Genomic DNA, 27,243 nt, shown 5'->3' on the forward strand with positions numbered 1-27,243 from the left:
TCAGCAAAAAGCCCCGAGTCAAATGCTGTTCTATATACATACACTTTTAGAAAGATAATGGGTGTGTGGGTGTAAATGATAGACAAGATCATGTACATAACGTTAAAGTAGCAAAGCATTAGTTAAGCCATTAATTGTAATTTAGTGCATACAACATTGTCTGTATAGCTGTTAGACACCTACTAGCTCAAGCATTTCTGTAAGGCGGTTTACAGGAAAAACCATTGACTCATTAAATGTCAGTGATGCATTCCGAAAGTACCTTTTCAGAGACGACATGTCCGCAATCTTGAGAATATGCTTTTAGCATATTCAAAACCTGAAATTAAAAACTGATATTAAATCTGTACCCAATTCCTGTTATGTTCATATCACAGCTGTCTCCTGTTAACATCCTTGCAGCAATTCTCAAGATGACCCCTGCAATGATGTTATGTTAAATGAAGAAAAGAATTAGAGCCTCGTTTTGGTTTGGAATCCCTGCCGCAGGTGTCAAAGTTCAGAGCCAATCGAGTGGGCTCAACCCAAACAGTAATTAAATCCACCCCTCCTTTCGTGGCTTATGACTGATCAATACAAACTGTGCTGATACAGGAGTCAGTCAGGGAGTTTTTGTTTGAGACGTCTCCACCAGAGTTTGAGGAAGTCATGGAGTCAGCGAAGTCTACTGGAATGGGAATCAAGCACACAAGCAGGACACATTAATCATAATCACCCTAAATCTTGCCAACACTCCATACCATAGGTTCCCAGGCTCCAGTCTGAGGATAGAGGCCAATATAGCAATCTGCTTAAGGCTTATATACAAGTGTTATAACGTCAGGAAGCTACTTTGACAAAAAGGGAGATGGAGGCAGACTGAGGGACCAAATGATGTGAGGAAGACTACTGACCATCATAAGGGATAATAAAGAGTCCTGTAAATGCAGATGCAGCTTTGCTGTACTCACTCTACTTGGGAACTATTTGTCTGCAAGTAGCGTTCCATTTTCAAGATGATTTCAAGATGTTTCTTGTTTTACAGGCAGGTAAAGTTGACTCCTGTCTTAATAACCATACCGTACCTTTCATTACTATGGAAGATTGTATTGTATATAATATAAGTCTATGGAACCATGTGCAATCAACAGAAACAAACCTTCAATACAACCAAGGAAGGAGTTACAGTGAAGTTGCAAACTGGTGCAACCAACCGTTGTGATGTTACACTGAACTCTAGTCTACTCTAACACTAATCTCGTAATTGATGGATTTCTTCATTTCTAACCCTTTGGGAGAGAGGCACAGAGAGGACTTTGCAGCTATCCTCCCACTATCTATCTATTCCACCTTAACCAAATAAGGTAAAGACATGCTAATTGAGTCTATTTGCAGTCCTCAGCGTAAGTAGACTCAACAAACCCATTCACCCGGCCAGACTCTTTAGATTTCATATGTAAAAAATACTTTTTGTCTTCCTTGCTCATCAGCAGTCTGGCAGTATGACCTACTCCACTTTATTTTAACCAGGACATTGTGCTTACACTGGGTGTAATTCATTCATCCATTCAGAGTCATTCTGTACCACGGAGATTCGGGGCTCTTCTCATCTTCTGAAATATCACATTTCTATAGCCGAGGGAACACAAAGCCACTTTTCCAGGAGCTGTGGCTTGAAAGTTAGTTCCAGGAGGCCGGGGGACCTAGTTTCAGGTAACTTTGCTGTATTAAACCCAAAGTCTTCCCTGGTGTGCCTTGCAGTGGCCTGAAACATAGTCTCCTGAAACCAAGTTCCAAGCCACAAAGTAGATTAGTTTTCCCTCCGTTAGAGACTAAGCAATCTTATGTGCAGAACACTCGGAATCATCTTATATTCAGATTCCTATCATACTGCTTAGCAGAGACAGTTTTAGTTACTGTTTCTCTTGCTTTCATGTGGAGTTACTGGCACAGAGCAGGCTTCAGTACGCGTTGAATCGAAACAGCCAGAGACATCACACAACCACTCATGTCAGAGAGGCGCTGGCCCACACCACATGGAAATCGTTCTGCAGAACCCACAGCATTTTGTTTTGCTGAATTGAATAACTTTCAACACAAAACACAAAACATTGTATATATATATATATATATATATATATATATATATATATACTGTATGGTTAATATATTTGAAAAAAAAAAACAATACCGAATCTTCATTGCGTTAATGAAATTTAACAAATTTGTTTAATGTGGTGTAACGGTTGGAGGCTGCATAATCCTCCCGATGTAAATAACCTACCTACATTTGTTAGGGTGAGACGGATAATCCCCGAAGAGTCAGTTGAGTCAACTACATGGTACCTATATATATATATATATATATATATATATATATATATATATATATATATATATATATATAAAAAGCACAGATTCCTGAGCACCTACAGTACGAAAGCGTTACCTGTGGAACAAAACATTGAACTTTGACATGTTAGGCTTCATAGACTTTAATGTGAATGACAGCCAGGACATGGATGACATTAAGACACATTTCTTAGTCTCGTAGATCATTTCTTTGTGGTTTTGTTTTCTTGAATTTCTGTTACTAAGGAAATAAATGAGCTGACAGGGGCTGGATGTGCAGATGCCTGTTTTTGACTAAGCTCTCTTTTTAAGAAACAGATGGTTTAGATTTTATAATTAAAAGTTCAACATTTTCTCTTTGTGAAAATAAAATCTGTGTATTAAAATATTATATTGTAAACCATGCTACTGATGTGATACAGCCATCTGAAATGTCTTTGTATCAGATTTGATATTATATAGACTGATGTCAGTGTGATAGAACCATCAGAACTATTGAATACTGGGTATTGCATGACAATAACATCACAATCTTTGGAAGTTTTCTATTAGTCCATAATATGTATGTATAAAAAAGATATGCAATAGGGTGCTGAATACAGGCTGGGATGCACTATATCAAGACAGTTTGACCTAACATAAGTCCAATTCACAGTGGCTTGGCCATACACAGGTAGCAATACGATATATTCTCATTATTTTGACATTCAGGGATAGGGATTAGGGTTAGGGTAAAAAGCAAGATTCATATGAAACTTGTACAGAAGGACCATAGTGAGCACTCTGAAAACCCCAGCCTCTTGTATGCAAAAACTGCTGGATGCTGAATGCAGAAACAGGATTGGCATCAGGGTCAGAACTCAATTCCTCTCAGTAACACAGGCTTCCACCACGCCACAGTGTCCAGAAGGTGTTTGTTCATGTGGGTGGTCATTCACCAGCGCTCAAATCTTAGCATTTAGGGTATCAAAAAAACAAATAATGGGCATGAGTGTTGATCTTGAAAAATGGATGAGGTACAAATGGGTTCAGAGCACCACACAGGCATCAGAGGGTTGTTGTATATTTAACACGGTTTATTTGCACTTTGATTTTGTTTATCCTGGCTGTGAAAAATATTGAAGAAAAGAAATTTAGACAAATCAGGAGAAAAACAAACCACCACTTCCACAATTATTCCCCTTTGGACTGAAAGTACAAGCCATCCTTTAGCGCTAACAAGCCTGCACATTACCTTCTTTTTTACCCAAAGCGACTTACAGAGACTAGGGGGTGAACTAAGCATCACGAATGCTGCTGCAGAGTCGTTTCCGATAGGACCTGAGTTTAAAGACAGTGCGTCAGAAGTTCAGCTCTAAACACAGATACTGACCTTGCCTCTGGCGTACTGCCTGGCAGGTTGGTTGGAGTTCGCCAGCTCTAAGTTTTAAGACTTGATCTTCAGGAAGTCTTGTCTGGGTCTTGTCCATTACACGTCACCTCGGAGCTGTTCATCACATCCGTCAATACGGATCTCCTGTGGTTCATTCTCCAGTAGAACATTAAGTGTTTCCTGAGTCAGTCTTGGGAACATTAAGTCCCTCTGTAAAGGAAAAGAGCTTGTTCAAGCTTGTTTTTGCTGGCCAAACTGAAAAGATGTTCTATAATTAAAGCAGTGAAGAAAAGCTACTTAACTGAAAAAGCAGACCCACTACAGTCTAGAAGCATTCCTCACTTCAGGTCTTTTCCTGCTCCACACACCAGATATTTAATTATAGTTTACCAGTAAATTTGCATGTTAATGTTGCAGTTTTTAGCTGCTTTTCCCATGGTTATACTATGCATTTTCCATAATTTGCCATGGTTTGCCACGTTTTTTATTATGGTTAACCATGTATTCAACACCCTATTGTATGTCTCTTTTTAAAATATCTGGGCTTTACAATTCTTACCTACACTTTACTATTGCTTTCACTATGATTTATTACACTTTGCTATGTGTTTACGATTACTTTAGGCTTAGCGAATGTCGTGTCTGTTATTTTATCACGCATCTTGATCAATTTTGCACGACTCCATTTCCCAGTTGGTGAGGCTCCAAGTTGGCCAGGAAAGGGTTTTGCATGGTGCCCCCCTGGGCCAAATCCTTTCCAAAGCACAATTCCTATTGCATTGCTACCATATGAGCGTGACTCAGAACATCATGGCATTTTCCTGCTTGGAAACCACGGCTCCAATCTGCTGCACACATGCAAATAGCTAGATACTTTTCTTATTTCCAAAAGAGTGCTTATTCTTTCCATTGCCTAAGAATCCTGCCATCCATAACTTGCATACCACCCTCCCTCACAAACTCGGATTGTGCCAAACATTTGTCTACGTGACATGGACTTTTGCATTTCCAACAACAACTGCAAACTGCAACAGTAACACCACATCTGCTAATACTTGAGGAACACAGTTTACAATAAGAACTGTGTGGGGTCCCATTTAGGATTCAAAATGATGCCCAGTGCTAAAGTTTCGGGAAACCTGTGTGCTTGCTTGCTTGTAGTTTTAAGTCTTTTAATGTGTCAGACAATCCTGGCATGTCTGTATGTTCTTTACATGTGTATGACCAGGGTTCCTCAACATGTCATCAAGGTTCCTTAGCTGAGCAGGACTACATTCTCTCAGGTGTGTTCACCTGGTTGCAAGGCTTTATCAGACTAACCCTATTCTAACTATGGTAACTGTGTACAATGTGTTAATGCTATCACAGTTGCTGCTTGTTTGTCGTATTATAAAAGCTGCTTAAAGAATTGCATAATTAAAATATTGCAGTAATATTTCAGAGTGTTCGGCCTCCATTATGGTTGCTAAAATTGTCTAGATCTAGATCATCAGAGTTGTTTACACTGGCCCTGAGAGCTTAGTATGTAACCTTAACTAAACTTTACTGTAGGTGTTTATCATTCCAGGGCAGGGCCACATTGGGAAGTCCTGTCACCATACTTAATGGATCTGATCTCTATAAATAGAGCAATCCAGTCTCCGGTACGTTACACAAGCATTTCTCACACACAAAATCCCTAACATCCCTTAAGTACGCATCGTTCTTCTCACAATTCATTTGAATATGAAGGAACTCAGTGCAGGGTTGGGCACCATTGTCAATTCCAAGCAGGAAACGTTTAATCACAAGCGCTAGGTTCCCCATTTCCCCTTTGGAAGGCATCCAGGTCCTGTTTTAGAGGTGTTTGTTATCCTCTTTCCAGCAATAACAGGACTGGGAGAGTGCTGGCACTGTGGATTATCTGCTGAAGGAGTAACACTATTGTAGAGGAAATACTGTATCTATCACATACATCAGTAACCCTATTCAGCAGATACGGGCTGGAAACATGACAAATCAGTCCATGGGTCCTGCTATCTAAACACCGCTTGAGTGGTTAAAAAAAGAGGCTACAGTCCCTAATTCAATCCAACTTTCCCATGAAAACGCTGGCACCACAGATTCAGAGAGCAAAAAAAGATTATGGGAAACAATATCCCTATCCTCCTTTAACTTTGAGCTGTCACAAAATATGATTATGATTACTGTCCGTGAACGTATGCTGCAGACTGCAGAAAAATAAATGCTTCAGTAATTATTGCCTGGGATATTTCCCACACTTCTTTCAGTAATGCATACTGTACCTTTTGTTAAAAAAGGCCCCCAGTGGTAGAGGCCTGTGTAATTGCTTGTATTTAAGCAGTAAGCACGAGGGGGTATTGTTATATGCTCCTTGATTATTGGAATGAGTAAAGGGTTACCGCAGTAGTATATGCAGAGCTTGCCACATGATTGCAGGATAAACGAAATGTCTTGCTGACAGCTTTGCAGGCAGGGAACGATTGCATCCTAAGCTACTATGTATTTAAAAAAAAAAAACAATGACCAATGTGACCCACTGAGATGGTATGTGGTATCTAGTATGTAGTCCCTTGGCAGTAGCTGTGTAGTTTTGTTGTTGACATATTCAACCTGATGCCAAGTGTTTTTAGAGTATTTACAATATCTGCTACCCACATGGTTACCATATGACTCCATGTTGGACAGTTTGGGACAGTCAAGGCTTTTCAACTCACATCGTAGTGCATTCTAGTACATTTCAACTGTCTCAGGTACCTTTCAGAGCAGGACTACACTTACCAGAATGCTTTGGGGTATCCTAGTGTACATGGAGTCACATGGTAACCCTATACCCTATACTCTATACTGTACTATACATAAATTTCTTTTTGCCTGGAGCAGCAGAGGTTGATATTTAGGAAGCCACTTATCTGGACGGTGTGTAGCTTTTTATTAAACAAATCATACAGCAGTATTGTGCAGATCGGTTGTTTTAATGACCTTTTTATTTAACTACAGCCAACATTTAACTCCACGTCCTTCTTGTTTTCAAAATCTAAGCAGACAGGGGTCAGCTGCCGTTCCAAGATCCTCCATCTAAAATAGCTAAAATAAACTAAAATAGCCCCATTTCAATGTTTAACAGTAACTGGTTAAAACTTGATACTTGAGTATTAAAACCTTCAGCAAAACACGCGCGGCTGTGATGATTATTGATTAGCACTGCATGGCTCAAACAGCCTGGTATCAGCATGGTCTAGATTTTGAACCGCTGGCATTGATGACCATTGCAGGAATTCATTATATATTTTTATGAAAAATACATGTAGAAGTACTGTACTCTAAGACAGTGGGGAGGCCTTCCTTGGGTGCTGTTTGTTTTATTTTTGAACAGGTAACATGAAAGCTTCGTCTGTTTTCTAAAAACATGGAACAGATGTGGATGTTTTTGTTTCAATTCTGGCTCATTTAAAAGTACCCTTTAAAAGTGCAGTGTGATTGATTAGACCCCATGACGAGCTGCATTGCATGTTGTTAGCCTTCCCTGAATCAAGAAACAGCAACAGTAACTATCCTAAATGGGTTTTATCAAGGAAGCTGCTATTACTAGCTTGACAAGGAGCACCTAGGAGTTCAAAGCAGATTTCAAGAAAAATGATAAGAACTCAATATTAGCAACAAAACCAAGAGCCTCCCTGAATGAGGACAAACATCACCCAGCATGTGGCTCCGGGGAAGGCAATGATAAGAATAAGACCTTTAGTGCAACATGAATAAAAGCAAGAAAATGTGCAACTTGTTATTTATCCTATCCAGATGTGGAAAAAAAAACTTGTGCCAATAGTTTGGTAATATGCTGGCCAGTCCAAGCCCTACCCTTCTTCCAGTTTCATTCTAATGCTTAAAGGTAGCCTTTAAAGTGCCCGGTTTGCATGTATGAAATCAGCAGCAGCAGCCCTGAGATTTAAACATGCTTTTGGGTAAATCATGAACCAAATTACTGGTCAAAATGTTTACCGTACTCTCATTCAGCACTGCTTCCAAGTTTTTGACACACTGTAGGAGTACATATGTTAGTAATGCAGATTAATTAGTCATTTGAAAACACATTCCTGAGTTGATGAGTTGACTAGTTGGGAGAGAGACAGCTTTGTAATCTGAAAATACCCCCTTCCTTCATAATTGCAATGGCTTATTGAGCCCGGCCCTTCCAACTTTAAAATTAAGGTGGTTTCAGTGATGTAGATTAGGCTTTTGCATCACCTACACTGTGGTGAGCATTAAATCTTTGCAAGTAAAAGAAGAAGAGATAAGTAAAATATTATGCAAAAATATTGATGAACATGGCGAGGCAACCCAATACAAATGCAGAGACTGGGGACAAATTTGGTACCACATTGGGCTTGCCAGCCCAGATCTTAACCACTGTACAAAAAACATTGTACACTGAACCAGTCTCTTTGAAAGAGCAGCTACAGGCCTGATCTACTGTCTCCTTGTGCACTACCTCATTTACACTGCAAGGGGCAGTCTTGCACCCTCCAATTGATGGAGCAAGATTTTGTCAGCTTGCAATAAAATAACATTTCAAACTAAACAATCAAACAGTCTTTTATTCTGAATTGCATTTATCACTGGAGTGACAAACAAAGCTCTTATTCTCAAATAAAGTATTTGTAAGTCATTAATAATTCTGTTGGAGTGTGCTTCCTTGGTTTATGTTGAGTATTTGAAGCTACACTGTATGCCAGCAGTTCACTGGCACTCATAGAAGTCTGTGATAAATAGCGATGCTCAGCCTGGTTTATCTTGCTTACAGACTTCGTTTGTATTTCCTTTGCAGTCATAACTGTATACTGTAGTGTAGCAATTACTGCGCTTCAGCTGTCTAAATATTTACAGCACTTTGGAGGATGAAACGCAGCTTAATGAGCGGTCCTTGCAAAACAGCTTTCACACAGCAGCCAAAAACACCATGGCAAATACCAGGGCTTGCATTACTGTCAATGTGCACTATCGAGAATAAGGCTGTGTGAGAGTTTCAGACCTGCAGTATATTCTCTACAAAGCCACATGACTTCAAATCGGACATCAGGGAAGGGACTACTTCTCAGCAGCTTTGAGTATTTTAGTTCCAATGGAATATGATCAGAATTGCACTGTTCCATTGGAAAGTGTATGGATTTGCAGTGCTCCTGATTAGAGTGTCCAAATCAAATTCCAGGCCTGGGTTTTCAGGATTTAAAATTCTGGTCCCCGGGGAACCCGGGCTTGATGTAAAATCCCTCATAGGCATATTGGCAATGGGGAAAAGTCTGCAATATGGAAACCAAGCTAAATAAATAAACAAACAGTTTAAGTGTGCACTGGCCTCATACAGTCTCTCACTCTAAGCTTTTCTGACGGCGCTTCTCTCTCTCTCCCACACCAGGCTACTTACACTGAAACAGCTGCCTCTTATTGTGTGATGTGCTTGCAGCACGGTGCATGCCTCGTCCTGTCACACTGATAAAAACATAAAATCTATCTGAACCTCTGAAATCTTTTGCTTTAGTGTTTTAATGACCTTATTTCATTCACATACTAAAACCCAAATCGCCAATTCAACAAAATCCGCATTCAACAAGTTAAAACTAAAAAAGTAAAATAATAGGCTATATTATGTGGAGCTGAAATTGAAAATGAACTAATTTATATTGTATTATTATTATTTATTCATTCACATAGTTACTCTATGTATTGATCATTTATATAAGGCCATTTAAATGAATGATAAACACTTAAATGAACAAATAAAACTTAATATAAAAGAAAAATAAATCTGTCAAGTACTAAAGTTCAGTAAGCAGTTCAATAAGTTTTGTTGTTAACAAGTAGCCTGGTGCTTTAATAACATAAATAACTTAAATACATAGGCTTAAATTATACCAGTGAAACAGTTATTTATCATTTACAGGCTATGCTTTTGGGAACACGTACCATTTAAATGAACAAAGTAGCCTTTCATTCTTTCATTAATTAAAGAGCGAAAAATCTGCAACTACTAGTCCAGTAACCAGTTCTGCTTCAGTTCTTCGATTCTTCTTCTGCATGTACGCCCTCAGGAAGCACAGACTGTCTAGGGACTGATCACCCAAGTGTGATCATAAACGTGTGCAGAATGTCCCAGCTGCACTGAAGGCACGTTCAGACTCAACACTTGAGCATGGTAGTGAAAGGAGGTAGGAATAGGCCAGTTGAAGGTGGTAGCCTCTAAATCCACCGGATACAAACAATGCCATCTCCCGCTTCATTACGGTCAATATTCTGCATCTTCGTCTGTGGTGTAACTTCGGTAGCCAGAGTTTTTTTGATTGCTCTGTCAAGCTGCTGCTGTAATGTTAGCTGGCTTAGTTCTTGAGACTGTACAGAAAGAGCAGGTTTATCTTTCTTCACACACCTCTGTGGATGTGATAGTAGAAGGACCGTTTGTACTTGCAGCAGCAGCAGTAGGTAACACATCACTGACCCCGTCCCCGTCCCCAGTGCCAGCGAGTCGAGCGATTAAGTTTTTAACTATCTTGTGTATCACTCAAAGTGGAGAAAACGGGTCATCATCACTGTCGTCTTGAAGTGTAGCTGGGTTGTGTAACTACTGCAGTACACTAGATAGATTTGTACCCCGCTCGGGGATTCTCGTTCTCATTGCTTTGGAGAGTGCATGGCTGAGAGGCGAGGTTTGTGATTCCAGTTGACTCAACATGAATTTCAGTGATGTATCAGTTTTGCATCCCTACGGCAAAGTGCATCTACTGCAATCTTAATCGGCTGAAGGGCTGATAAAATGTTCAATATTGTGCTGAACTCTTCCTCTGTGAAGCTGATTTGAGACTTCATGTCAATAAGTGCTTTCTGTATGCTTATTCTCAGTTCATAGAACCTTACCAACATGCCAAGGAAGGAATTCCGTCGGGTTTTGCACTCAACCAGTTGTGTTAAGTCACTCCTTGTGTCTGTCATCACGTTTCTGAAGAAACTTTTCACCGTGGAAAGTGCATTATACAGGAAAATAGTACAATAAATACAGACATCAGGCTTAAGGAGCTTGGAAAGTAAGAGAGAACAGGTGGGTTTTGAGAGTTGATTTAAAGCGAGCTATGGTCGGAGCATAACGCACCAAAGCTGGGAGAGAGGATGTATCACACATCACTCAACTCAACCCTCAAATCCAAGGACCAATGAGAATGCCAAGAAGAGAACCATCTCCAGTAACCTGCTTTGCAATGCTAGCCTGGATTTATCGTTATTTTTCTAACCAGCCAGCGAGGGATTTGTTTTCGAAGCCTGTTTAAAGAGAAGCTCGGGTACGTGTGTTTTTCTTGCTGTTGTAATAAAACAGGATGTTTGCTCAACCCAAGGCTCTACCACCAGGCAGATTTTGGATTACAGTTCAATCTGGGCTGCCAAGTGCAACAGCTCGGAAGACCTTGTAGAGGAATTTCAGACAGGCTGCCTGTCAAAACAAGTCAACTGTTAACATTTTCAAGTGCGTATATACAACCTTTTTACTATACATACTAAGTGGGGGGCTCAGACCACACCTGCTGGTTTGTTAGGTGGGTGACACTTTTGTTATCCCACTATTCAACCCTTTCACTTTAAAGGGAAGTGAATAACGACCTGGTTTGGCAACTGCATGTATTTTTGTTTTTATTATTGCACATCCCTAGTCTTATATGCAGAGACTCGAAATGCATTTATTTTTTATTTTTATTGTCATAGCATTAGACGTAGTGATTGAAACAATGCACGGAACTTAAAAACAGACAAAACCAGTTGGCAGCTGCAGGGCAATGCGCCACGTGAGTTGGTGTCTAGTCCATGACAGCAGCATGCTTCAGTGTGTTAATATCAGCAGGGGTCCCAGCAGAACACTCAGATTGAATAGAATGTAAGAAGAAACTATTAATAAGCACAGGAGCGCATGAGGACAACCCTAGCGTGCACAACGAGACTGGCACGAAAATGTGCTGTACAAATATTATTTCCTCAAAAGTTTTAAGGAGTCTTGTACTCACTGAGAAGAAATATCAACATTTACTTTTAATAATCCCTGTGATACATTTTTTAACTTGAACCGTTTCCTAACAAAATGCAAAAGTACTAACTGCATGTGTAACTGGCGGAGGCTGTGCTTGTATTGGAACAGCTTGTCTTACCCAAGGGTCAGCATTACCTGTAATAGAAGTGCTTCCTATGGGCTCACCTGGTAAAAGCACGGCTGAGTGGTGTGCAGGGCGAATCATACAGTCAGGGGAGTGCAGGTTTGTATCCGGGCTGTGCAAAGTCGTCGGTCTTCGCTGGGGGTTCTGGAGGAAAAAATAAATAAAAAGTGCCTCATATGACACATGTTAAAACATCCACATGATGCTAATACTGTATATAATTATTTGTTCTAAATGACCTAGCGGTCACGCGTTTGAAAAGAAGCGAACAAGTAGTAAAACCCTACAGGCCGTATTCCAGAAGCATTAATCCAGTGAGTTTAAAAAGCAACCTGGTGCTCATCAGAAGTATCAAACTAACATGTTCTTGTTGCTGTTTAGATTTCCTTTGTATGTTTTGTTCTGTTTTAAGTCCTGTGGCCTCTCAGGTCTGGCACACCAGAGTGGAAGCATCTCCCTGGCATGATTCTGAGAGCTGAATTTCTTGTTATACATTCAAGTCCTGTTTCTTTCTAATACTTCAATCCCCCCTTTTGTTTCTCGCAGGTGCTTTACATCTACAGTGCACCAAATCTAAAACTTTACTAAAACTATATAAAACATAATAATGATGCAGATAACATAATGTCCCTGACTGTGATTGTCAATGGCTTTGCCCCTGCATGAGTATAAAGAGCTAAAGGGTTTTTGTATACTTGGCAGCTTTATATCAAAGCTGTCCTTCAATGACAGATTGTTGTTTTACCCTTTTCTGCGTGTGACATTCAGTTACTGCCAGAGACGCAGGCATGCAGATTGCAATACACTCTGAATAAGAATCATGATGTAGTGCTCTGTCTAATCAAAGCTCATAATGTAGTGCTCTGTCTAATCAAACCTCATGATGTAGTGCTCTGTCTAACTAAAGCTCATAATGTAGTGCTCTGTCTAATCAAAGCTCATGATGTAGTGTTCTGTCTAATCAAAGCTCATGACGTAGTGCTCTGGCTAATCAAACCTCGCTCTCTTACAGGACACTGACGAGAGCTGATGCTGTATAAAATTATTTCGATATGTTTTCGATGTCTGTGTCAGGTTGATTTATGAGATCAGAGTGGTCAGTCTGCATGCAGTTATACAGACACACCTTAGTGACGGCGATGTGCATGACTGTGAGGTAGGATTCATTACCAGCAGATGCAAGCATGTCATCCCCTGAGCGAAGCACAATAAGTTACTGAGGGTAGTACTTAGCTTTCTCCTATGTGCGCCAGGCTGCAATGTCTCAATGATTTCCCTTTGACAGAAAACTACAGTTTGAAAAATTTCAGCTCATTGTGAACTTTTCATTAAACTAATGTATAGTCCTGCGCTGACACAGTCGACAATGAGGATGTGTTTCACTCCCCTGATCTTTCAGTTTGACTCACAAACGGTTGAATGAAAAAGTCAGGAATTACATATAAAATAGACACAAAAAGGTATTATGTGTCTTAGCAATGCCATTAAAATAGATATCGTGTCGTCTCCATTTTATTGTCTCCTATTGGCAGGGTTATTTTTTTTAACAGCAAAAATTAAACTGTGGCCTGGCTTAACCCTTCCCGAATCCAATGCCGTCCTGTATAAATACTAAATTAACTGAGTTTGGTGGGCTCAGTTCTGCCCCTAGTGGATATTACTGTGGTGCACATCACAAAGCTACCACTCTGTTTAGCACAATTCTATCATTTTCAACAGTCTAGACTGCACCCTGTAATCCAGCAAGACAGAACCACAGGATGTGTCAAAGCCTCTCCCGCACGCATTATCTCCACACAGGGAGGGAGCTGGATCCACTGGACTGGCAGAGCGTGTTTCATCCTCCTGTCTTGGAGGGTTACTCATCCTGGTGTATATTAACCAGGCCTCCAAAATCAAAGTGAAATTCTTCTGAAATTAAAGACAACCAGCTGCACACATGGAACAAGGCACACACATGGGAATGTCAACCTCCAGGAACTCTCTCATTGGGAACCAGCGGCACCAGTATCTTGAGCCAGTGTGTGGAGCTTGTCTTCATTTACTGTATAGTGTAACAGGGCAGAGGCTAATCATCAGCCACACACACCGCAAGCGAGCGTCTTGACCACTACACAAAAGAGCCAGGCTTCTCTGCCCAGGTGGTTATAGAGGTTATAATCTCATCTCATCTCAGCAACAGGGGACAGAAAGGTATCACACAACACTGCCCTTTACAATAGGACACATTGTCATCATTGTATTTTCAGTTTTCAATGTTTCTGCTCTTGGTACTAAAAATGGTCTCTAAATGTTTCTAAAAACTTCTTTGGGAGGAGGTCATCAACAGGGCAGCATATAATCTAACATAAAATCAAAATCTAAAAAGCTATTAAATGATATGAACTATAATTGTGAATCTATAATTCTTCCAAAAACTAATGCAAAACTATTTAAATGCAATTGTATTTTTAGTAAGCAAACAACAAAGAGCAGTTTTAGCTGAATGCTCCAGGGTTCTGTCAAAGGGAGATAACAAACCCATTTGTTTTCCACAGAGCTTTCCCAAATCTGAGTATAATTAAGAAAATGGTAGCACATGTGTCCAGCCGCAGGGGCCTAGTCTTGGCCTGCTCTTGAGAAGCCCGAATTGTGTTTTTTAAATATGTTCACCTGATATTTCTCTCCTTGAGACCTCCATTTAAGGTTTCCTGCACAGCTGCCTTTGCAGGAGAGCAAAAAACTCAACAAATTTTTATGGAAGAATGTTGTAAAAAAAAAAAAAAACCCACCGGGCATCATTTATACACAGCTGATCCACCAATCATTTAAAAACTTACTTAGCAAACCATATACTGAAGTGAAAACAAATGCTTTAGAAATACTTTTAATGTGACCAGATTAACTGTGTGGTTTAACATCTAACATTTTACTCTAGAATCCCCTCCATAAACTCCCATGGCCAGTGATATCTAGCTCAGAAGACACATTCAAAGAGAAGTCCTGGTAATAAAGGCGAAGACCCCTATGTTACCATAGCAGCCCCCTCCTTTTGTTCTTGCTGTATTCTTGCATTGGGTTATATAATGGGTATTTGCAGTACTAGTACAGCAGAACTGCATGCAAAATACTACAGAAATGCTAGATTAAGAAGGTGATTTCTGATCAGAATCAGGTGGTGCTTGGCGCCCATCCCTCTCTCAGTGCTGACCCACTAGACTAAACCCAACCCACTCTGTAAGCCCCACCCACTCTGTGACATAATTAATGAGAGATACTATACATACATTCCAGACTATTGAACATATCCACAGCAACCACAGCCTGACCCTCAGCATGTAGTGGGGCACAGTGAATTCAGGATTAGAAACCCAAGCCAAATGTAAATAGTGATAGAACCATAATTAGCCATGCCATGTGCAAGCAATTTGTTAATGTATGGCCCGACAGCTTTAGACTCTGTCTACAGAATGGAGAACTTCAAATGCAAAGCAACCCCTTTTTGCAATTAGAAGGACGGGTAGTTTATTCAAATGATATCAGTTCCCCTGAGAGATACAATATCTGTGAAAATACATTGCAATGCCCAGACTCCTACGACAGCGTGCCCTCTGGGAAGATGGATGTTTTGCATTGGGAAACCTTTTAGCATTACTGGGATTGTCTCAAGGAGGTGGTCGGCAGGTCCTTTTTATACTTATACTGACCTAAACCAATCCCAACAAACTGACTCCACTACTTCCTGTCCATGAACTGTTTGTAGGCCAGCAAAAACAGACAGACAGAGCCATATACTGTAGATATATACATTTTACATGCAGTAGATAACTGAAAGCTTTTGAAAATTCTCTAGATTATTCTACGACTTTTATGGTGTCCATTGCTGGCATGATTACCATTATCAAAATAAAGTTTGAAATTTATTAATTTCTTTTTATTATTATTATTATATTATTATTATTATTATTATTATTATTATTATTACACTGTGTAACAATTTTTTTTTTTTTTTTTTGTTCCTGGGTAGTAAGTGTTATTTCCTAATTGCTTATGCCTCAAAAGTATAGAAAATGGCTATTATTCCCCACAAACTTTGCTTTTGTGACCAGGACAGTGATATTTTGAAATTTACCTATTTTCTAGAACATTCCAGATAGATTCAGTGCTGAGTAAACTTGGAGTAACTTCTAGAACTTTCTAGAACTCCAGTAATATAAATAGTAGTATAAATACAGGGGCCTTAAGCCCACCAGTTCAGTTTAGTTCCAGCTGCCTAAGTGGATACATATCTGCATTTTTCTGAGATGGCATCAAGAGGCTGCAATGGTGGCATTCCTGATGGGTCTCCAAGGCGGTTTTACCAAGTTTCCCTGCTATCTTTGCCTTTGGGACAGCAGGGACACCAAGGTGCACTACCACAGGCGGGACTGGCCACAGCGGACCGAGTTCTCTGTGGGGAGGAACAAAGTCAAGTGGGAGCCACTGGTGGACCCCCGGAAGGTGCTGATGCCACCACTGCACATCAAATTGGGCCTTACGAAACAATTTGTCAGAGCTCTAGATAAGGAGTCGGCAGCCTTCAAGTACCTTCAAGACTTCTTTCCTAAGCTGTCTGAGGCAAAGGTCAAAGCTGGTGTTTTTGTCGGACCACAGATAAAGAAGATCCTGGAGTGCAATGAATTCCCCAAGAAGCTCACTAGTAAGGAGAAAGCTGCTTGGAACAGCTTTGTCGCAGTGGTTCGGGGCTTCCTGGCAATCACAAGGCCGAAAACTATGTGGAACTGGTTGAGACTCTAGTGAAGAACTACAGCACAATGCGCTGTAGGATATCCCTCAAAGTCCATATCCTTGATGCTCATCTTGATAAATTCAAGGAGAGCATGGGAACGTACTCAGAGGAGCAAGGCGAGCACTTCCACCAGGATTTACTGGACTTTGAACGCCGCTACCAAGGACAGTATAACGAGAACATGATGGGAGACTGCATTTGGGGGCTGATTTGTGAAAGTGATTTACAGTATAATCGTAAATCCCGAAAAAGTACTCACTTCTAAATCTTTTGTAGTCATTTTTGTATTACTTTAGTATAAATACATGTTAATTTGGATTCATATGTTGTTTTTTTCTGACTTTATGTGAACAAAAAGACCGTTTTCTCATTGGAAATAGGTACATTTCAAAATATCACTGTCCTGGTCGCAAAAGCAAAGTTTGTGGGGAATAATAACCATTTTCTATACTTTTGAGGCATAAGCAATTAGGAAATAACACTTACTACCAGGGACCAAAAATTGTGTTACATAGTGTTATTATTATTGTTAATGAAAACTATCAATAGCCTAGAACAGGTTCACGAATATAAATCTTGATTTTGTTCATAAAAAAAGACTTTGAAGAAAACATTCTTTAAATAACTCCCGGGGGGAGAGGGGACAGTTAATAATGCTCCCAGCATAAATTCTCACTACCCACCTCTCTCCCTCGGCCCTCCATTTGTCAAGCGCACAACAATATGAGTGTTGGACAGGCACAGTTTTTTAACCTGGTCATCAAGTTGTGCAATCACTCACTCATCACCAGACCTGCCATGGCAGAGCTAAGGGCTGCATTTCGAATTGAGTGATCCTATGTTGATACGGAGTGACTCCTTACTGTTAAAACAAAACTGCGCCCTCTGCTGACAAAGTGAACATATAAAAGGGCCTGGTTTAATTAATAGGGTTCTGATTTAACTGTTTTGGGGTTAAAAACTCTGGTTCCATTTGAAATTTTAATCAGGCTTTCATTGAGGTGGGATTGGGCAAATAAAAGAAAAGGAATTTGGATTGAACCCGTCACCACAGTGAATTTGTAGTTTTCCACCATGTTTTATAATACCTCTCTGAGCTTTACCGTGCTTCCACTGTGCTTTATTATACTTTGCCATGCTTTTATTACAGTAAAATTTTTAAGTGAAGCCTTCCAGCTGACTTCAGAATCCAAGCTTTGCATTGTTCTCATGTCAAGGAGTCTCATATATTCAGGAAAGCAATATTATTATCCATCCATCATCATTAAACACTTACTCCTTTACAGGGTTGTGGTAAGCCAGAGCCTAACCCGGCAGACACAGGGAACATTACTATTATTATTATTATTAATTAATTTCTTAGTAGATGCCGTTACCCATGGCAGCTTACAGTTATATACAAAAAATACATATAAAGAATTACAGTATAATTAATAGCAAGATACAAAATACATTGACTTCAGTCCTAATAAGGGAAAATAAAAAACACAGTATGATTTGATATCGGGGCAGTTCAAGAGCAGATAACAGTGCTGATAGTTACATCAGGGTTAGATAGGAGTGCAGGTGAAATACAAGATACTACAGAGTGGGTTCAGTGCCGGATTAAATACAATGAAATAGGGAGCAGATACGTGCAAGTTAAAGTACATTAAAGGCAGAGTGCTATATTGTCCAGAAGGGAAGAGTGAAGTTTTCCAGGTGGTGTCTGAACAGGTGTGTCTTGAGCAGACGCCGGAAGGTGGTCAGGGACTGGGCAGTCCTGAAATCCATAGGAAGGTCGTTCCTCCACTGCGGGGCGAGGGTGGAGAAAGAGCGGGCTCTGGAGGCAGGGGAGCGTAGCGGAGGTACAGCCAGTCTTCTAGTGCAGGCGGATCGGAGAGGATGGGTGGGGGTGTAGGGAGAGATGAGGGTCCGGAGGTAGCTGGGTGTAGTCTGATCAAGGCACTGGTAGGCGAGTAACATGCTACCTTTAAGGTTTTTCAGAATGCAGGCCAGAAATAACATACCCTGCCAGCTGAAAACCATCCCTCCATGTATTTTGTATTGGTTTAAAATCTAAATATTTGTTCAGGTTATGTGTAATGAAGTACAGATTCAACTTATGATTACAAAACAGTAATAAACAAATCACCTGCCAGCTGCTATAACGGCACTGGGGTTTTGGTTGACTATACGGAAACTTGCATCCTTTCCGGTTTTTATGTTTGCACAGAGAATAACAACCTCCAGCTGCTGCTGCTGCAACGTAATTCTCTTTCTCAAGCGAACACTGACTGCCTGGACACTGCATGGACGGACAACAGCCAGGACCACTCTTTTCTCTGGCCAACTATCCGTAATTGGAACATACACTGGTACTGCCATGGTACATCGGGTACAGCACTAGGTTACCAGTGTGTATCATCTGTGCAGGGGTATGGCTAGAGAACAAGACAGAAAGCTTGTCCCAGTGCAAGCTCCCACACACAGTGGAGCTGCTAGTGGGTTAAAGCGATTTCATTCCCAGCATGTGGAGCCTCGGAGCAGCTCGGCAGTTACGCACTGCATGTTCTTTCTCATTCCTCCTCGTTGCCTTGCTTGTTGGGCCAGAGCATCAATCATGCAGCTTGCAGCTGGAAGCTGTGACGCATGGCAGTACTCAGTAGGGCAATACATTGAAATGGTTTACTGTGACAAACGTATTGTGTCAGAAGCCATTACGAGCCGCCTTGTAAATTAGAATACTAGAGCACAACAGTAACCTTTGCAAAGATAGTTAGAGGCTCATGTCCTGATTTACTAACACACACACACGCACACACACCCCCCAGAGGGACTAACAGCAGCGTCACTCATTCCTAAACTGAACCAGGTGCCTTGAACCAAGCCAAAAGCAAGTTTGACACAGAGCAGCTTGTAAGTAGATATCTGGGCCAGATCAAACAATGATCTATTACTGACCATAAAACAAAGCCCCACTGGGGCAAGCTGTTTTTCTAGAGTGGCTAGAGAGGGAGATAATGAACAAGTTATTCACTGATGTCATGGGGCGCTCAGGGGAGGAAAAGTCCTGAATCCTCTCTGTGGAAGCGTTTTTTCATCATGGTTTCACTCCCCCCACCCTTGTCAGACTCGCGACTGTCTATTTGGTACACTGTTTATGATGCTACTGTACGTGTATGCAAATGTGTTCCAACAGTCAAAGTGTGTGCAAGTCACATTCCAATTGGAAAACGAAGTCGGATTTGGCATTTACATTCCCGGTTCTCTAATATGATTAAAATGTGTTGTTACAATATTGAGTCTTACTGTTTTTATCAGTCCTGGTAGCTGTTTCTAATTAGCTGCAACATTGTGATCACTATTTGTTTAATAACAGCAGAAATGTACCTGCTTGTTAATAAGCAACCCCCCATGGGATAGTCAGGGACATTACCGTTAATGCAGCTCACTGCCACTGACATTGGCCTGCAATTCATTACTTGATGTTTCGGGGGTTCCACAGGGCTCTGTTCTTGGTCCCTTACTTTCTAATCTGTATATGCTACTGCTGTGTAATGTGATCAGACAACATGGTTTTAATTTCCACTCTTATGTCGATGACACCCAGATTTATTTTAAAATTAGTTCTGATGATGTAAACATAAACTCCAGAGTATCAGCTTGCTTTGACAAAACAGGGGCTTGGATGTCAAAACATTTTTTTACAGTTAAATGCAAATAAAATTGAATTACTTTTGGCAGCCCCCCCCCACCCCCCACGGGGATATGAAGTTGGCGTCTCTGTGCACAACACGTGATCTGTGCGTATTTGTATCAGGTGATGGAGGTTTTTTCTACAGGTCTGGAGTGACTAGAAGGTGTAGGTCACCTTTCACAGATGAGGAAGAGTACTAAAAGATTCCAGCTAGCCCTTTCTCTGGTCCCATGTTTTTTGGGGTTTTTTTTTTCTACAGTGGAACACAACTTCAAGACCTAATCAGCACAGACGCAGCATTCAGGCTCAGGATCAAGATGAAAGTGTCACCCTTAATAAATCTCTGCAGCTAGCGGGCCCATTACTATTGCTCACTAACTGGGAGCTTACTCAGGGACTTAAATGGTTGTGGCACCATTGCTGATTAGACTTAATCTATTTCTATAGCCAGCAAATCAGCCATGAAGATTTTGATGATATTTAATATTTTCTTCAAACAAATTTACAAAAAACATGGGCTGTGATCCAGGTCAGATTGATAAAAACAAAACCACTTGAGTCGACACATGTTTTCATTAATTAATGTGCCAGGGACCCACTCAAAGTGCCCCCAACCAACCCTCATTCTACTCTCCCTGTGCTGTCTTTGTGATTGGGAGTTTGTTAATTGAAAACATGTAAGGAGGCAGTATTATGCAAAACGTGTGTAGGTCTTGCCACGAACAGAAAGGACTTGTCTTTGAATGGATGCAGCCTGTTCCATGACCTCACAATAATAAATTAAAAGGGAATTATTGTTTTGCGTAGCTTGCCTGGGCTAGTGTGTGCTAGCAGTATACTGTACTGAAATGCAACAGAACTGAACTAGCTGTGCTGGACCTGTGGCTCTGATAGCAAATCTAATGAAATGCATTGTGGAGTAACAGTGCAATCTTTGTTCCAAATCCATTGTGATGTCATTGCTGGTAATACTGTGCCCTGGTAATAGTTCACTAGCTAAGGTTTCTTCAGGGTCAAACAATGAAACCCCATTTTATAAATTCAACTTAACCCTGATACAAACATTGAATTAATCATGAATACATACACATTTCAAATACTATTAATATTGGATTTGAGGTTTATGGGGTGTGGATTGCAGAGAGAATAAGTTAGTCGATAGATCACTTGAATTACTGCCTCTTATTTGTTGTTCCCTGAAAGCAACGACAGGAAATATCTATAAGTAAAGACATTTTGCTCACATCTCGTGGACAGAAATGCTACAGCGCTAAAAAGCATTTGGAGGAAAATGTGTTACAGCAGTCAGTTAAATTCACTAACTCGCTAGCTACATATTTTTTGCAACGAGAGTCATATTTTTCTACTTATATTTTAAGAAGCATTCCTTGCACTAAGCACTGGATCAAACAGACATTGTAACTTTAGTGTTACATAGAAAAACTGGTTCATTAAATGAGGGAAGGTCCCTTGAGGTTCTGCATTACCTCTACAACCCAAACTGAATTCCAGCCTAATTATGTATACCCACAGCTCCATTTCCACTCATTGGATCTCCAGTTTTATTTTTGGTTTATAAAATTGAATTGCACAAAGAATAATAAGGTAGCGTAACCGACTCTATTAAAGCCACAAGAGTAAAAGTGATAATGGAGATGGAACCACCTGTTCTCTGGCAGAGATCCTGTCAAAACACATAAGCACACATGTCCTAGTGTTTAGCAGTGAGGCCCCTTACTAATCTCTTACATCTTCATCACAAGATCAGATAGTAATCCCACCCAGCTGAGCTCTTTAGAGTTACAGAAGGTTCTTAAAAAACAGCCTGCCCAAATTAGCATCAGGAGCATTTCCAAGAGCCAGCCACAACAATCCCATTCCTCATCCAATTCTATTGTAATATTATAAAGAACTGGATATGTTTTTGTTTTGTTTTAACTGTATAAATTGTTTCTGTGGTGATGTGGTGCACCACCCCACAAGTGGGTAGCGTTCCTCTCTCTCTCTCATTATTCTGCTGTATTACTGTGCTGAAAAGCCCCTGGTAACAGCCGTATCAGTGTTGTTAAGCTCTGAATGGTACAAACAGTTCCTGGACTGGAAGCATGTTTCAGAGTGAATGTCTGGAGGGTGTTCAGTCCCATATGAAGAAAGTTCAGTTCACATTTTTCTATTATTATTATTATTATTATTATTATTATTATTTCAAGGTTGAAAGCGGTAATCATACACCTCGTTTCACTTACTGAATCGTCCTTGGGCCGTCTCAAAATTTCCGTTCACACTTGAGGTTTTAGGGGGCCTAAGCGCTGAATAAATGGACCACTAAGGGTGCTACCCCTTAAAACCGACATTATAGGGGAGTGGTTTGAGGTATGTCACTGCATTGACGCTCTAAGGCCGGCCCAGGGCCTGCGTTGGGTTCACAGATACAGACAGGCCATCCCTGAGGCGACATTGGTACTTTAGGACACATCAAAAAGCTGGTCTAAATTTCACCCAGCCCAGGGCCGCTTTTTCATTTTTCGAGCGTTCACACGAGATAAGGCAGCCCTGGGCTGGCCTAAACCGCAAGTGTGAACGGGGTGTTAGACTACCTAATGTTACCTTTGATAAGGACAGGGTAAGATTAGTGAAAGTCTGCAAACTTTTTTAAAAAGGCTTTAAAATCAAGGTTCAAATAGTTTTACCTACATTCATGATCTCTTATTTACTAAAATACACGCATACATACTGTAGATCACTTATTTATACTATACAAACCGATACATAACATTGCAGATGCGCTGTGGTGTACCCATTCAACAGGGGAATGCTACCATCTGGTGGCTGGTAGGCATACTATGTTTCCCACCAAACCAAGGTTAATGCCAGACTGCAGTCAAGTTTAAATTTACTGTAACAGGGAATGGCCCTAGATTGCACTCACTTTGGGGTGTCATCCCAGGATAACCATGGTAAGGTGGCTGAAGGAATCTAGAGAGGTTCCTCAATGCTGTAAAATGCTTTAATAAACTTCAAGCTGGGGCTTATGCTGATCTTAGCAACCCCTTAATCAGACTCATTTCTGAAGTGCTTGGGCTGTTTCACTCTGTTCATTTTGACTGGCTTCTTGTAACTAACTTGTGTTAAATCCAACACAAGACTTTAAAGGTGGCCCTGGAATGCAGGGCAGGGGAATCTGGTAACACTGGGGCCACTACTGCTAGGGTTAATATAAATGTGCACAGGACCAGCAAACAAGATACTTATCAAGCTATTAAAACAGATGGAAACAAATCTAACAGACTGGCCCACAACACTACCAGGTACTGTAGCTGCCTACAGGGACACTGTATTTAACCCTTTGTTGCAATCTTCAGAGGTGTTTTAGGAGTGGTATTGATAGTGTTGATACTTAAGCTTGAATACCTTAATGGCAATCATCTAATCGTAAAGGTTTTCATTTTGAAGTCTGCAACACAGGTTTAAACAAGGGTACCGTGTATGTCTAAATAGCTGGGCTGTTAACATGGCCTGCAATGCCACAAGCACAATATGTTACATCTATGTTCACAGCAACTTCAACAGTGAAAATGGATTTAAACTTTTGCCCTTGTCTTTTTAAAGCCATGGGGTAACGTGAAAGGTTAATGGTAGTGGCCGCTCACACAATCTTCATTCACAGATGAGGAATGTCACGCTGCCACAAACCCTTGTTACAGTACCTCAAGATGACCCTCCCACAGTGTTGACTGGAATAGGGACGTCTCCCAGAATGTTCTATTTGTGAAAATACATTTTAGAAAACAGGCATGGGCAGACCCAGGTTTGTTTCAAAGTTGTTGTTTTTTTTGCTTTCAGTATCAGCAACCTCTCAAGGTGGCACCTCCTTAATCCAGGTCGTATGGTTTTCCACATGTCAAAAGCTCCACTGCGTACTGAGCGATACGTGGACAAGAGCATCAGGATTAAGCCAGCCAAAGAAACACGCCTTCTCAACCTCACAGCTGTTATCAGATGAGCTTCAACGTTTTTCTAACTTCTTAAACTTGGCCTCTGTGCAACAAACAAACAAACAGGGTCACGGTCAATTCCATTTCCAAATCCTTTCTAAAAAAATCAATTCCCAATTCCAATTCCTTCGATGGAATTGGAATTGATGTTTTACGACATGGTTGTTGAGATTGTCCAACTGCTTTCATTTGAAGTTTGAAGTCATTTGCTGCCACTGGAGAAGCTCATGTTAACAGATAGTTAAAAGACTTGGGAGTTGTTAAAGAGCCGTACAAAATTATACAATCATAAAATACAAGAACTACCCATGTTGAGTGCTGCTGTGCTCATGTACCTAGTTTTTTGGAGTAGGTGTCCAGTTTGTATGCTGCTTGTTCGAGGGCTGTCACCTGCTCCTCAATCTGACTGATCTGGTCAAGGTACGGCTGCAGATCTGCATCTAAAGAAGAAGAAGAAAACAAAAAAGGTGTTCTGAAAGTTAGGGATTGTGCCGGATGCGGGTGAGATGATAGTTCCATGCTCTACAATGACGAAAGGACAAGCCTGGTTGTTTTATGCAGAGGTTAAGAGATGCTTGTGTGTGGTTTCTACTTTTCAAAAGAAACAATCAAGTGACACAACAGATGGGCAGTAGAATGATCAACAGCTTTATGAAACCAAGTTCCCCTTAAAATAAAACAAAAAAAACACAACAGGGTTTATTCAATTGAGCTAATCAATGGCAGGTCTTCATACCAGTCCTATGGCTTTTAATAGATCAGGCTGAAGCCTGGACTCACACTTCTGATTTAAATCCTTGAGGTTTCGGCTGATGTTTATCGAGATGTCCTTCATCTCCATGTACTTCAGGCTGGTCAGTTTGTTCATGTTTTCCACGAGTTTGTAGTCTTCACAAGTAGCTGAAACAATATGTAAAAGCTATGGAGATCCTGGTAGGGTGTTTCATACTATATATAACATGCCTGTCAGAGGCATATGACTGGCTGAGCGCCAAACAGCAAAACCACTGCAGCACTAAATCATTCAATCACTCATATAACCCATGCATAATGGAGAGATTCCTACATGCATCTGAATTTATGTTTCTAGTTTATTATTTATTTATGCAAAATCAGAATGAATCTGCTCTTTTCAAGATGCTTAGACCTGAGTTAGGAGCTTCTTTTCTGTTGTATCTAGATGTGTCTGTCTTGAAGCAAGGCAGTGCCACTTAAGTGCACAGCTTTCTATTGCCAGAAATATAAAGAATAAGAATACAGGTCTGTGGGTGTATGTGCGTGTGTGTGTGTGTGTATATATATATATATATATATGTGTGTGAGTGTGTGTGTGTGTGTAAAAAAACACGAGTTGTGTCATTGCTTTAACAACCTAATATGAAGTTTTGATGAAAACCAATTATAAAACTGTGCATGATTCAAGCTCTTTGCAGCCCGTTATGACACAGCAGACAATGGGGGAGTACAGACCCTGCCTGTTGTGCATGGTACTGTCTGTTAACCTGTGAGTTCTCCCTGCAGGAACACAGCCATCTTGTCGAACATGTCTCTGCACAGCTCATTGATGTCAGGCTCTGCCGGCTCAACAGCCTCCTCTGCTGTTTCCACACCGCTTTCATCTAGGGAGCAAAACGATACAGCGAGTCAGGACACCAGCACAAGAACTGTCACATGAACAGCAGAGACGGGAACCTCTCCGGGGGTGTAAACCAAGACTGGGAAACACTCTCAGCTCTTGCACAAATCCCTTAAAGGCTGGTTGCAGTTCAGATTATTCCAGTGGCTTGAGTTTCAATTCGGTTTTATTTTTGTATTTATTTTTTGGGGGTGGAAAGCCTTTAAAATAAGCTTTTATTATTTAGGTCAACCCCCAACCGAAAAATAAACAAGGTAAAAACTATTTTTTACACGCTTCAGACACGTTCTCAACATGTACTCTAGGGGTGCGTGTTACACAGCTAGTGAACACGCAAGAAAGCTCTTCCGTTATTTGCGATGGCAAGAGAGTTTAAATAAAAATGATTGCGTAATTACAGATACATGAGCACCTACGAACTTACCACCTAGTATCTGCCGTCATGACTCAATTCATATGTGCATTTACTGGATTATAATAATTCACGTGCCATCATGCACCACCTGGTTGCACAAGTAAAGATATTCATAATAATGGCACGCATCCTACACAAGATTAAAATGAAAAATAAAAGCATTTGCTGGAGCTAAGCTTGCCTTTTCTAGTACCTTTCCTGTTCTACACGGATACACCAATTGCCTACATGATACAATTACTTTTCGTAGTAAATTATTTTGATCTACAACCAAACAATGACTACGGAACTTACTGTGACTGCCTGACTTTTTAGGGACAGGCATGTACGAGTCTGCGTCTGTCCCGGGATCACAGCCCCGGATCTGGCCGAAGATCGCTGTGTCTGTCGCGCTGTTGGGACCCAGTGCTTGCCCTGCCGAGCTGTTACTGGTTTCCATACTCACTGTATCTCTTTCTCTGTCTGCCATTTTCTTCATCCAGTATGTGGGAATCACGTGATGGAGCGCGACACGCCCTGAGCGTCGCCCTGTCGGATTTCTCCAAAGACTACAACTGTATTTAATATTGAAAACACACACACACACACACACACACACACACCCCGCAAAGTCTCTTTGTCTTGTTGAAAGGCACTATTTAAAATGAAATGTTGTTGTTGACCTTAATCCAACATTTAACACAAACCCTGGCGGATATCACAGGGTTGGTAATAACATGCCGCCCGTGGTTACATTTGTTTTTAAATGGCTCAATTGTTTATATTGATCAGGCATTGATCAACAAGGATCTCCAGCATTGATTCTGCAACTTTAAGAGGCGGGGCGTCAGTGTGACGCAGCGCTACGGGTGCCGAAGGGCG

General features: G+C 40.8%; 1 protein-coding gene across 2 annotated transcripts; it reads right to left on the minus strand.

Moving 5' to 3' along the window:
* Window positions 1–11,936: 11,936 nt before the first annotated feature.
* LOC121326448 (biogenesis of lysosome-related organelles complex 1 subunit 2-like) lies at window positions 11,937–27,189 on the minus strand. Of its 2 annotated transcripts, none has more exons than XM_041269717.1 (5): window positions 26,677–27,189; window positions 25,834–25,950; window positions 25,112–25,231; window positions 24,667–24,771; window positions 11,937–12,033 (listed from the first exon to the last, which is right to left on the minus strand). In XM_041269717.1, exons 1-5 carry the CDS (start codon window positions 26,858–26,860, stop codon window positions 11,975–11,977), a joined length of 585 nt encoding a protein of 194 aa, XP_041125651.1. In that variant the 5' UTR covers window positions 26,861–27,189; the 3' UTR covers window positions 11,937–11,974. The 2 variants fall into 2 exon arrangements, with proteins under 2 accessions (XP_041125651.1, XP_041125652.1); XM_041269718.1 differs by lacking the exon at window positions 11,937–12,033 and adding an exon at window positions 18,497–24,374 and having other exon boundaries at window positions 26,677–27,185.
* Window positions 27,190–27,243: the final 54 nt, after the last annotated feature.

This window comes from Polyodon spathula, chromosome 14 (genome assembly GCF_017654505.1).
Source record: "Polyodon spathula isolate WHYD16114869_AA chromosome 14, ASM1765450v1, whole genome shotgun sequence".
In the NCBI taxonomy this organism is placed as follows: Eukaryota; Metazoa; Chordata; class Actinopteri; order Acipenseriformes; family Polyodontidae; genus Polyodon; species Polyodon spathula.

What these genes read in the sequence shown, in the direction of transcription:
- LOC121326448 (XM_041269717.1), bottom strand. Translation starts at nt 26,860, where the DNA reads ATGAAGAAAATGGCAGACAGAGAAAGAGATACAGTGAGTATGGAAACC. An exon ending in CAAGGATTTAAATCAGAAGT is followed by an intron (nt 24,772 to 25,111) that starts GTGAGTCCAGGC and finishes CTTCTTCTTTAG; the next exon opens with ATGCAGATCTGCAGCCGTAC. An exon ending in CACCTACTCCAAAAAACTAG is followed by an intron (nt 12,034 to 24,666) that starts GTACATGAGCAC and finishes TTTTTCCTCCAG; the next exon opens with AACCCCCAGCGAAGACCGAC.